This window comes from Aotus nancymaae, unplaced genomic scaffold, assembly GCF_030222135.1.
Source record: "Aotus nancymaae isolate 86718 unplaced genomic scaffold, 86718_ANA_hifiasm-v0.15.2.pri h1tg000019l, whole genome shotgun sequence".
In the NCBI taxonomy this organism is placed as follows: domain Eukaryota; kingdom Metazoa; phylum Chordata; class Mammalia; order Primates; family Aotidae; genus Aotus; species Aotus nancymaae.
The window spans coordinates 5,520,785-5,534,522 of record NW_026988431.1 but is presented as its reverse complement, the minus strand read 5'-3'; the positions used below and the strand labels follow the sequence as shown (position 1 = coordinate 5,534,522).

Here is a 13,738-nt window from a genome sequence, read left to right as displayed (position 1 = left end):
TCTGCAAAGGACTGATATCATTTTTTATGGCTGCATAGTATTCCACAGTGTACAGGTACCACATTTTCTTTATCTAGTCTACCATTGATGGGCATTTAGGTTGATTCATTGTTTTTGCTATTGTGAATAGTGTTGAACATACATGTACATGTGTTTCTTTTATTATTATTTTTATGTTTTGAGATGGAGTCTTGCTCTGTCACCCAGGCTGGAGTGCAGTGGCATGATCTTGATTCACTGCAACTCTGCCTCCCGGATTCAAGCAGTTCTTCTGCTTCAGCCTTTCGAGTTGCTGGGATTACAGGCGCATGCCACCATGCTCAGCTAATTTTTCTATTTTTAGTAGAGGCAGGGTTTCATCATATTGGCCAGTCTGGTCTCGAACTCCTGATCTCATGATCTGTGTGCTTCAGCCTCCCAAAGTGCTGAGATTACAGACGTAAGCTACCATGCCTGGCTGCAGATGTCCTTATAATAGAATGATTTATATTCCTTTGGGTATATACCCAGTACTGGGATTGCTGGATTGAATGGTATTTCTGCCTCTAGGTCTTTGAGGAATCACCACACTGTCTTCCACGATGGTTGAACTAATTTACACTCCCACCAACAGTGTATAAGCATTCCTTTTTCTCCTCAACTCCTCATCACCATCTGTTATTTTTTGACTTTTTAATAATGGCCATTCTAGTGCAAGATGGTATCTCATTGTGGTTTTGATTTGCATTTCTCTAATGATCAGTGATGTTGAACTTTTTTTCATATGTATGTTGGCCACATGTATGTCTTCTTTTGAAAATTGTCTGTTTGTGTCTTTTGCCCACTTTTTAATGGGGTTATTTTTTCTTGTATATTTGTTTAAGTTCCCTAGAGATGGTAGATATTAGACTTTTGTCAGATGCATAGATTGCAAAAATTTTCTTCCATTCAGTAAGTTGTCTGCTCACTCTGTTGATAGTTTCTTTTGCTATGCTCTTTAGTTTAATTAGATCCCATTTGTCAATTTTTGCTGTGTTGCAGTTGCTTTTGGTGTCTTCATCATGAAGTCTTTGCCCATGCCTATGTCCTGAATGGTATTGCCTAGGTTGTCTTCCAGGGTTTTTATAGTTTGGGTTTTACATTTAAGTCTTTAATCCATCTTGAGTTAATTTTTATATATGGTATAAGAAAGTGGGGGTGGAGGTGGGTCCAGTTTCAATTTTCTGCATATGGCTAGCCAGTTCACTCAGCATCATTTATTAAGTAGGGAATCCTTTCCCCATTGCTTGTTTTTGTCAGGTTTGCTGAAGACCAGATAGTTGTAGACACATGGCCTTATTTCTGAGTTCTTTATTTTGTTCCATTGATCTATGGATATGACACATTTTTACTCTGAAAAGAATGTGATTGCCACATAAAATGATAATTTTTATTAAACTTAAATATGTTTTAAATTTTTTCTGCTTAGTGATTATGATCATTTTATATTTAACAAGGCCCCCTTTTTTTTCTTTATTACTTTAAGTTCTAAACAAATTACTCTATGGATAGAAGGATCTGGACTTTGATGCTAACTGAATTTTAAAGTAGCAATGATTTTTTTTCTCCTTTGGAAAACTTTAATTTATATTTACAAAATGTTTGTATGTGAAAAGGTTTTAAATAAGAAAAATTTAAATTTCAACCCAGCCACCTAAATTTAGGTTTTAAAGCAAATAAATAAGTTTGAAGGGAGTGGAAAAAGAATGACAAGTATACTACTCAGGTTTACTCTGAGACCAGGAGAAGAGACATTTATTACTACAAATGTGATTTGATTCCTGTGCTAAAAATATAATGTCTCTATGTATTAGCAATAAAGGTTGAATGCACTCTATTGTTACAAATTTAGTTTTATGCCTTGCGCAGACTATACATTTCTTACTTAAACACGACAGCCTTTTAGACATTTAATTTTTTGAACATTAATAGTTTTAAGGAACATAGTCATTTATTTTTTAAACATATCTATTTCTCACCAGGAATAGACTTGCTATCTCAATTGGCTGTGAGACCTTTGACATGCTTTCCTATCTGGAGACTTTGAAAAAGGAGTATTTCTGATTGGTTTTGCAGCAACAGCTCATTTTCTGGCTGAAAATCTGATTATTTTTACATGCAATTTTATGTAATTCAGCCTGGTTCTTGAGAGCCATAGGCCTAAATGCTTTCATTTTGTCTCTTAAGTAGCCAAAATGGAGGGGCATAAACTTTCAGGACTCCAGAATTCCAGGAGTTTAGTCTTTGCCATAACAGGCTCACAATTCACTATTCACTATCTCCAAAATAGTCAATATAATCCTTGTGTGTGCTTGGCATCCAATGTAGATTCTGGTAAAGTATTCAGCTTCTTACTGTATTCAAAAGTAGTTTTGAGAACTAAGTAGCCACTGTTTAGATATTTTGCCAAAGGTGAATAACTTAGCAGCAATCCACTTATTTTAACCCAGCAACTTTGAAGGCTTCTTCACCTAACAATTTCATTTTCAAACCTAGAAATAAATTACCCCAATATGTAGCCTAAAGTCTTCCTAGCATGCAGAAACTGGCATAGTATTATATCTGATGCAACTCTCTCATTGTTGAAATATGCAGGATCTTTAAATATATGTAAATATGGACCCAATCAGATGATAACCGTCTCATCCTATAATTTAGTTGCCCTGTTTTTGTTGTACTACTTCTGTAACTAAGTAATTTTCTGCTGGGGCTAGAAAGTTTTTTAATTATATATAGAAACATTCATTATAATTGTACTTCTAAAAATAAATAGAGCATTATCCATATAATCTCTTTATAATTAAGCTTTAGGATTTTGTAAGATTAAAACTTTCTTACATGCTGTACATTTTAGATTGGATTTCCCTATTTCCAACTTTTTTCCAGAATTATTTATGTTGTTAAAAAATTGACTTGTTTAGAGCACTTTTAAGTTTACAGAAAATTGAGTGGAAAGTACAGAGAGTTCCCATATATCTCCTCCCCACAACCTCTAAACACACAGCCTCCCCACTATCAACATCCCATACCTTGAGATCCATTTGTTACAGTTGGTGAACCTACACTGACATGTCATTATCACCCAAAGTTCATAGTTTACATTAGGGTTTACTCTTGGTGTCATGCAATCTGTGGGTTTGGAGAAATGTATCAGTGACCTGTATTCACCATTGTAATATCATCATACAGAATATTTTCACTGCACTAAAAATCCTCTGTTCCAGCTGTTTGTTTCTACCTCCCTCTTATTTCTTGGCAGCTACTGATTTTTTATCTATCTCCATAGTTTTGGCTTTTTCAGAATGCCATATAGTCACTGTGACCTTTTCAGATTGGCTGTTTTCTCTTAGTAATACGCATTTAAGTTTCTTCGATTCATTTGCATGGCTTGATATATCTTTTATTAGTGCTGAATACCCATTGTCTATATGTACCATGATTTTTTTAATCATTCACCTATTCAAGGACATCTTGGTTGCTTTTAAATTTTGGCAACTGAATAAAGCTGCTGTAAACATATGTGTGCAAGTTTTTGTGTAGACAGAAGTTTTTACTTCTTTTGATAAATACCAAGGAACATAACTGCAGATCATATGGTGGGATAAATATTCAGTTTTTTAAGAAACTACCAACTGTCTTCTAAAATGACTGAACCGTTTTGCATTCCCACCAGCAATGAATGAGAGTTCCTGTTGTTCCACATTGTCATCAATATTTGGTGGTGTCAGTGTTTTGGGTTTTGACCACTCTAATAAGTGTGGTGTGGCACCTTATTAATGTTTGAATTTACATTTCCGAGTGACATTTGATGTTGAACATCCTTCCGTATACTTATTTGCCACCTTTCTATCTTCTTTGGTGAGGTGTCTTTTGAGATATTTTTCTCATTTTTCAACCGGATTGTTCTTTTTTTTTTTTTTTTTTTTTTGCTGTGGAGGTTTTAAGAATTCTTTGTATATCTTAAATGTCATTCTTTTATAGGTCTATCTGCAAATATTTGCTCCCAATCTGTGGCTTGTCTTTTCCATTCTCCTGACGGAACCTTTGGCAGAGCAGGAATTTTAAATTTTAGTGAAGTTCAGCTTATCAATTATTTCTTTCATTGACCTTGCCTTTGATGTTGTATCTAAATGTTATTGCTATATGTGGGGTCATCTAGGTTTTCTCTATGTATTGTTTAGGAGTTTTATAATTTTGCATTTAGACCTATGATTCATTTTGAGTTCATTTTTGTGAAGGGTGTAAGGACAGTGTCTAAATTTACTTTTGTGTGTGTGTGGATGTCCATTTATTCCTGCCCCACTGGTTGAAAAGACTGTCTTTGCACCATTGTATCACCTTTGCTCCTTTATCAAATATCTGTTGACTGTATTTATATGGGTCTGTTTCTGGGTTCTTTATTCTGTTCTGTTGATCTATTTGTCTGTTCTTTTGCCAATCAGTACCACACTGTATTGATTACTGTAGCTTCATTTTAAGTCTTGAAGTTGGGTAGTGTCAGTCCTCCAACATTGTTCTTCTCTTTCTATATTGGGTTGGCTATTCTGGGTCTTTTGCCTTTCCATTTAAATTTTAGAATCAGTTTGTTGATTTCACAAAATAACTTTCTGGCATTTTCTTTGGGATTGTGTTGAATCTATATATCAAGTTGGAAAGAATTGACATCTTGACAATATTTAGTCTTTGTATCCATGAACATGGAATATCTTCAAGTTTATTTAGTTCTTTTTTGAGTTATTTTATCAAAGTTTGGTAGTTTTCCCCATTTAGATCTTGTACTTTTTTTTTAGATTTATGCTTAACTAATTCACTTTGGGGTTGTCAATGTAAATTCTAATGTGCTTTCATTTCATATTCTACCTGTTTGGTACTGGTATGTCAGAACGCTATTTATTTTTGCATATTAACCTTGTATCCTGCAACCTTGCTATAATTTGTTATTAATTACAGGGTTTTTTGGTTGATTCTTTTGGATTTACTACATAGACAATCATATCATGTGCAAAGAGAGTTTTACTTCTTCCTTCCAAAACTGTATACCTTTTATTTTCATTTCTTTTCTTACTTTATTATCTAGAAATTCCAGTACAATATTGAGAAGAGTGGTGAGGGAGAAAACCCTTGACTTGTTCTTCCTCTTAGCATGACATCTTCTAGTTTGTTACCAGTAATTATGATGTTAGCTTTAGATGTTTTGTAAATGCTCTTTACGAAACTGAGGAAGTTCCCATATCTTCCTTGTGTCCTGAGGGTTGTTTTTTGTTTTTTGTTTTTTTTTGTCAAATGCTTTTCTGTGATCTGTTTATATGATCATGTGATTTTTTCTTCTTTAGCCTGTTGATACAATTGATGTATTACATTAATTGGTTTCCAATTTTTGAACTACCTTGCAAGGTAGTATTCTAAGGAGTATTTTCTCTGCTTCTATCTTCTGGAAAAGGTTATGGAGAACCAGCATAATTTCTTCCTATATGTTTGATAGCATTTACCAGTGAACCTATCTGGGCTTGCTGCTTTTTGTTTTGGAAGGTTATTATATTAATTCAATTTCTTTAATAGGTGTAAGGCTATTCAGATTGCCTGTTTGTGAGAATTTTAACAGAATGTCTCTTTCAAGAAATTGGTCCATTTCATCTAGGTCATCAAATTTGTGGGCATAGAGTTGTTTATAATATTCCTTTATTTTCTTTTAATGTCCATAGGATTTGTTATAATGCATATCTTTCATTTCTAATATAAGTAATTTGTGTCTGCCTGCTTCTCTCCCTTTCCTCTCCTCCTTCCTTCCTTGTTTTCTTCCTCCCTTCCTTCCTTCCTTGTTTTCTTTCTTCATTCCTTCCTCCCTCCCTTCCTCCCTTCCTTCCTTCCTTCTTGCCTTCCTTTTTTCTTTCATTTCCTTCCTTCCTTTTCCCTCCCTCCCTCCTTCCTTCCTTCCTTTCTTCCTTCCTTCTTTAGAGTCTTATCAGTTTTACTTGTCTTTCAAAGAACTAGCTATGGTCTTACTGATTTTTCTCCATCTACTGTCCTCAATTTCATTGATTTCTGCTCTTTTATTTTTTTTCTTTGGCTTATTTTGGATTTAGCCTGTTCTTTTGTGTTTTTCTAGTTTCCAAAGTAGAAGCTTAGATTATTGATTTTAGAGCTTTGTTCTTTTCTAATAGATGCATTCAATGCCATAAATTTTCCTCTAAACATTGCTTTTGCAGCATCCCATGATTGATAAGTTGTACTTTCATTTTCATTTAGTTCAGAATATTTTTGAATTTTTCTTGAGATTTTTTTCTTTGATCTATGTATTACTTAGAAGTGTGTTGCTTAATCTCCAAGTATTTGAATTTCCACCTTTCTCTCTGCTATCACTTTCTGGGTTAATTCCATTTTGGTCTGTGAAGAGATGTTAAATGTGTTAACATTCTTTTAAATGTGTTAAGGTATTTTTTATGGCTGAGAATGTGGTCTGTTATGCTGAATGTTTCATATAAGCTTAAGAAGGATGTGTATTCTGCTGTCGTTGGTTGAAGTAGATTACAGACGTCAAATTATCCAGTTGGTTGATGGTGCTTTTGAGTTCAACTGTGTCTTTACTGATTTTCTTTTTGCTCGATTTGTTCATTTCTGATAGATGACTGTTGAAGTCTCCAGCTATAATAGTAGATTTATTTATTTCTCCCTGCAGTTCTGTCAGTTTTTGTTTCTCATATTTTGATGCTCTGTTGTTAGGTGCATGCACATTAAAGGTTGCAAGTCTTCTTTGAGTATTGATCTCTTTATTAATATGTATGCCACTCTTTATTCTTAATAACTTTCCTTGCTCTGAAGTCTGCTCTGTTTCAAATTAATGCAACTACTCATACTTCCATTTCATTAGGGTTAGCATAATCTATTTTTCTTTTAATTTTTCAATCTAGGCCATTAATGTTTAAAATGATTATTTTTAATGTCATGGATTAATAACTATCTTATTTGTACTATTTTCTATTTATTGACCTTTTTCTTTGTTACTATTTTTGTCTTTCACTCTTTTTCTGTCTTTGTGATTTTGAAATTTTAAAAAGTTGGCAACATAGTGAGATTCTGTCTCTACGGAAAATTCAAAAATTAGCCAGTTGTGCATCTGTAGTCCCAGCTATTAAGGAGACTGAGGATTGCTTGAGCCTGGGAGGTCAAGGCTGCAGTAAGCCATGATTATGCCACTGCACTCTGACCTGAGTAACAGAGCCAGATCCTATCTCAAAAGGAAAATAATAATAATAATAATTTCAGCGTGTAGAATTCTAGGTGGGTGGGTTATTTTGCCAACACTTTATTTTGCTCAACTGTTTTATCACTTGTGTGGTTTTGAGAAAAAGTTGGTTGTAATTCTTACCTTTACTTTTCTATTTATTGGTAAGGTGGTTTTTTTCTCTAACTTCTTTCAAGATTTTATTTTTAATCTTTTATTTTCTGCAGTTTAAATATGATACATAGATTTTTGGCAATTATCTTATTCGGTGTTTTCTGAGCTTCTGGATCTATGGTTTTGCATCTGATGTTAGTCTGGGGGAAATTATCAGTTATTATTGTGTTGAATTTTTTTTGTTCCTGTATCTCTTTTCATTCTGTTATGCCTATTATGAGTATGTCACACTTTTCTAGTTGTTCCATATTTCTTGGACATTCTGTTTTATCTTTTTTCAGTATTTTCTCTTTTTTAGTTTTGGTGGTTTTTATTGATATATCCTCAAGCTCAAAGATTCTTTTCTTAGCCGTGTCCAGTCTACTGATGAGCACATCAAACACATTCTTCATTTCTGTTACATTGCTTTTGCTCTCAAGCATTTCTTATGAATCTTTCTTAGAATTTTTATTTCTTTGCATACGTTACCCATTTGTTTTTGCATGTTGTCTACTTTTAATACTATAGCTTTTAGCATATTAATCATAGTTGTTTTAAATTCATGAGCTGATAATCCCAGCATCTCTGCCATATCTTGATCTGTTCCTGCTGCTTGCTCTGTCTCTTCAAATTTTCTTTTTAACCTTTTAGTATGCCTTATACATTTTTATTGAAAGGTAGGCATGATGTTCTGGGTAAAATAACTGTAATCATGATCCTTTAGCTATATAGTAGTAAGACATGAGGGGGTGGGAAATCATTGTATAGTCCTATGATAAAGTCTCAGTCCTAGGCTGTAAACTTCATAAAGGCTTTTCCCCAACCGCCCCCTCCCCCCACTTTTTTTTTCTTCACCTACATAGCTTGTAAAGGATGGCTAGAAGGGGCTGGAATTGGGTATTTTTCTTCCCCCAGGTGAGGCTGGGGTTAGACTTTGAAAATCCCTCAATAGGTTAGGCTCTGATGAAATAGTTTCTCCTCAGGGCAGGCTTTGTTAAGAAGTACAGAATGCTCTGATATATTATTCAAAATGATTGCTTTTCTCTTCCCCCTGATGGAAGCCAGGAGATACTTCTTTAATCTTCTCCTTGAGAACCTGGTAGAGCTCCTAAAGGTAAAACTCAACAAAAGTGTGCCCCTGTCCCCATGACTAGGTACCCCTGGAGTTTTTGTCACAGGCTTGTTCCCACATAACTTCTAGCAATTTGTCAATTAAAGTTTGAATTTTCCTATCCCTAAACTAGTTTCTACCCTGCTCAGGTGGGCTATGATTCTCTGTACTTACCTTTTTCTCCAAATTCGGGGGCATCAGTTTGCCCTGTGACCTCATCTCTCCATAGGATCTAAGAAGAGTTGTTCATTTTCCAGTTTGCTCACCTTTGTATATGTTGTTGGATTCTAGTGGCGACTTCTAAGCTCCTTACGTGCCAGACCAGAAACTAGACCGTCCTCTACGTTTTTATGAAAATGCTCTCAGCTGTGACATTTAAACAAAGAAAGACTGATGTTTTTCAGAGGCCACGAATAGACAAGTTAAAAAAAAATATTTAAAGAAGATAAACCATTGAATTATGTTAATATTTGTATTCCTCTCTAATATGGTTGTAAGTAAAAAATCAATAACATCTGTTCTGGATCATGAGTCATAACCACCTCTACTCATTTAGAACATTTTCATTTACTACCTGCAGCTCCTCTTTTGCACGTTAGAATTATGACTTGGATATAGCTCAAAGGAGGAGTGAAGGCCCTTTTCATTATCCACATCTACATTTCCTATTAACTGCTTTTCACTCTTTATGATGAGAGTCCCTACATGCAGAGATTTCTGATGGAAGGAAATTAAACCTTTCTCACAAGAGAAAATGTAGCTTTTAGAAAGTTGTTAATGTTGCTGAAGTTGAACATAGACCTACTGTTAATAAAGAAATTACTACTGATCATAATGTTTTTAGTATTACATAAGAATTTTCCTTTGGCATTTGAAAATCAATATGGTTGATACTTCCCAAGATACTCTTTTTATTGGAAGATGGTTTTTATAACTTTTGAACATAAAAAGCTCCTTGAACAACAGTTCACATGTTTCTGTTCCCGATTCATTGCCATAGTAGCAAATTTATATAAGAATGAGGTATATTTTGACAGGAAACATAGAAAACATCCATTTTGGTTAACTCTCTGTATACCATCCGGATACACAGACTCCAATTATAGTTTTTGAGTTTTTTTTTTGTTCAATTTTAACTATTTTTAAGGTTTGACATTTCATCATGACTTTTATCCTTATTAGAGGTTTTCAAAAGAACAAAGAGTAAATTTACTTTTTTAAAATATACAATAAAACTTATTCCATCTTGTGATTACCATAAGGTTCTACTGGGCCCTTTACACATCATTAATCCCAAAATATACTATGAAATTTTAGTGATCTTATTTTTTCCTATTTCTTAAAACATGTTGCTGTTTTATTATTACTCATCAATTATTTCCTACTATGTTAAAAAGATGAAAACAATTATTTAGATGGAAGAACGGTGGAGTCAAACAGAAAGGTGATACAGAGGTGAAACATATAATCACTGAAGTGTTTTTCCTAGTATTCCAAAAATCAAGATCTCTCTCTCTCTTTCTTTCTTGCTTTCTCTTTCTCTCTCTCTCTCTCTCTCTCTCTCTCTCACACACACACACACACACACACACACACCCCATAATGTTTATTAGCTAAAATGGAAGTGAATATTTGTTGATTATTTGTTATCTTCATACATGTTTTTAGGAGTTTTAATTAAGTAGATTATATTATTTAAATCTCACAATATACCAGTGAGTTAATCATTTTTACTCCTGGACCTAATTAAACTAAAGAGCTTTTGTGCAGCAAAAGAAACTATCTACAGAGTAAATAGCCCACAAAATGGGAGAAAATATTTGCAAGCTCTGCATCTGAAAAAGGTCTGATATCCAACATCTATAGTAAGCAAAAAATAAACAACCCCGTTAAAAAGTGGGCAAAGAACACAAACAGACACTTTTCAAAAGAAGACATATATGTGGCTAATGAGCATATGAAAAAATGCTCAACATCACTGGCCATTAGAGAAATTCAAATTAAAATCACCATGAGATATTGTCACACACCAGTCAGAATGGTTATTAATAAAAAGTCAAAACATAACAGATACTGGTGAGGTTGCCGAGAAAAGGGAATGCTATATACTACTGGTGGTAATGTAATTTAGTTCAGTGACTGTGCAAAGCAGTTTGGCAATTTTTCAAAGAACTTAAAGTTGAACCATCATTTGACCCAGCAATTCCATTATTGGGATATATACCCAAAGAAATATAAATCATTCTACCATGAAGACATATGCATACATATGTCATTGCTGCACTATTTACAATAGCAAAGACATAGAATTAACTTAGATGCCCATCAATAATAGACTGGATAAAGAAAATACCATACATATTCACAATGGAATACTATGCAGTCATGTAAAAGAATGGGATAATGTCCTTTCAGCAACATGGTTGGGACTGAAGGCCATTATCCTAAGCAAGATAATGCAGTAACAGAAAATCAAGTGCTGCATGTTGTCACTTATAAGTGAGAACTAAACATTGAGTACATGTGGACACCAAGAAGGAAACAATAGACACTGGGGCCTACTTGAGGGTGTAGGGTGGAAAGAGGGTGAGGACTGAAAAACGACCAATTGGGTACTATGCTTATTACCTGAGTGTTAAAATAATATGTAAACCAAACCCCACAACACACAATTTATCTATATAGTAAACCTGTACATGTACCCCTGAAACTAAAAGTTTAAGAAAAATAATTATTACCCCTGGTTTATTAATTAAGAGAGTCTAAGAGCATATGCATTGTTTTATATCTTACACTGTCTAATTTAGTAGCTGATATCAAGTAAATGATCAATATATTTTAATTAATAAATTACATTTTTTCAGGAAACTGTGAGATTTTGTATGAAATACATACACATTTTAAATTCTAAGTAATATTGAACACTTACTGAATATAAAATGTGGCCCCTGCTTTTAAGGAATATTCTAGTTTTACAGAACACTTAGACATGTTCATAACTTACCATAATACAAGGAGGAAGTTCCGCAGCTTAATATGACTATGATTTTGCAAAAGAGGTGGCGATTTCTCCTATTCGGAGGAATCATCTGTAGTAGTACCTAACCTTATATGTTCATCAGTGGAGAGAAAGGGTATTCCAGAGGGATCATCTCAAGTATACAGCTGGATATAGGAAGGAGGATAGTTTACATGTGACTAGCCAGTTGTAGGTATGAATATAGTAACCTGTTCATCTGTGTTTCTATATTTTATGACAACAGTTGTTACCAATAGATACATATACACATATACATACTTTAGCACATATCAAAGTAATATCCTAGGATAGTTTTTTATGAACTATTTGGTTACTAATTATTCTGGTTTTAGGAGTGGTATAATGAGAAAATGTACTAGTAGTCTTCATTCTTGCTGAATCTTTCTCTGAGGCACTGTTTACAGGTCAGTGGTCCAAAATGAGATGGCAGACATTCTGGAAAAATTAGAGGCTTGTGTTCAAATGAGTCTGGCCGAGCTGTATGACCTCAGGCAGGGTACTTCATTTGCGTCAGTTGTGAAGTGAGGAAGGACTGCATACTTTACAAGGTTATAATGATAATTAAATAAGATATCTATATAAAGTCCTTGTCCCATGTCCAGCATATAATAGATATGAAAGTGGAGGTAGCTGGGGTTCAATTCTAGATCCTATATACTCCAGAACACACAAGCTCACCAGAACCTAGAAATCAGATATACTAGACACTAACTTGAGAACATCCAACAATCCAAATTTAAGAGAGGAGATTTGCCAAATTAGTAAAAAGATGTTCATATTATTACTTTTGGATTGCATTGCTCCACTCAACAATGGGAAGCTGAGTTTATTAGCATATTAATTAAAGGGACAATTGGAACAAAATATTGTTATAATAGTAATGAGAAAGTAGGAAATTCTAATTGTGTAACTTAGTATTTATTTGGATAGGAACATTGGCAGTTTTTTGAAGCAGCCATGTTTCATTATCTTACAGATAAATCCAAAACACATGACAAAGTTGCTGCACTGGCCAAGAAAAGGGTAAGGTTGTGTTTTATTTTATAAAATATGCAAACTTCAAATTTCATTTGATTAATAGTATTTTTTAAAGAAAATTAAATTATTTAAAAACAAATAATGACATACAGTCCATTTTTTCTTCTAAATGTTACTTCAGTATATGTTTCCTTTCTTAGGTCGATACTAGGAAATTAATATTTATGGTTACTTACATTAATGTTATAGGACTATCAGAAATTAAAACAATAGAAAACTATAAGTAAACAAGTAAATGAGTGCTTTTACTTAAATTATATTTCATATTCATACTCTTATATACTCTTCACACTCATAGTTTTATAAAATATTTTTATATACTATATTACCATAATGTGTGTACACAATCTCATAGAAAATTTAAATAGAATTTGGAGCTCAGCATGGCCTCTATCTTAAACTTAAGTAGATCACAATATCAGCCATTTTAATGACTTTTATGAACCTGGAATTTTTTAAATGTAAATTGTCAGCAGCATTTAAAAATAATTATTAAAATTTAATACATTATTCTGAATATTGTATTCAGAGAGTTGTTTACTTACTGTCAAAAACTTGACTGAGATAGGATGAACCTTGACATTCTCCTCAACTGATGATGTTCTTGCTACTAAACAAAGAGAAAGAGTTGGTGCCTAAAACAAATACTTCTGGACATATACTAGTGCCACAATAAAAGGAATTATGATAGAAAGAAAAGCCTATGATGAGATTTCCTGTGTTGAGCGGTGAGGCAGAGCAGATCAAGGAAGGATGGTCAAGTGTAACCTCGAGGAACAGAAAAGGATGTTAGGCATGTAACTATAGATGGCTACGCAAAGGCTGGGCATCATGTTTGTATTCTGAATATGTACATTTTATGAGTCCTTCTAAAATCAGATTTTGTTTTATCTTTTTGCTTTTTGGCTTATGAAAGGAATTTGGTCTTTTCATTGGCTGAGTAATGTTCATGTTCCTTTGCAGAGAGGAATTCAGTATCACAGAAAACAAGGTTGCCCTTTATAAAAGAAAGGATATAGGTCTTGTGTGTTCATCTGGAGATTTAGACAGGAATATGTGAAGTAGTGTAGTATTGTTAATGTGGACAGGTTTATTTCAATCTTCGCTAAAAGATATTTAATCAAAGATTATAAAGATAATAACTAATGTTTCTATA

The 13,738-nt window shown here is 33.6% G+C and overlaps 1 protein-coding gene across 3 annotated transcripts in view; it reads left to right on the top strand.

Annotated features, from left to right (window-relative positions):
• ZCWPW2 (zinc finger CW-type and PWWP domain containing 2) overlaps positions 1 to 13,738 on the top strand; it is a 408,857-nt gene that overhangs the window by 113,784 nt on the left and 281,335 nt on the right. For all 3 annotated transcript variants that reach the window (XM_064378597.1, XM_064378599.1, XM_064378598.1), the window contains exon 5: positions 12,521 to 12,567. In XM_064378597.1, coding sequence (XP_064234667.1) covers positions 12,521 to 12,567 — 47 coding nt within the window. The remainder of the gene's footprint in view (positions 1 to 12,520; positions 12,568 to 13,738) is intronic.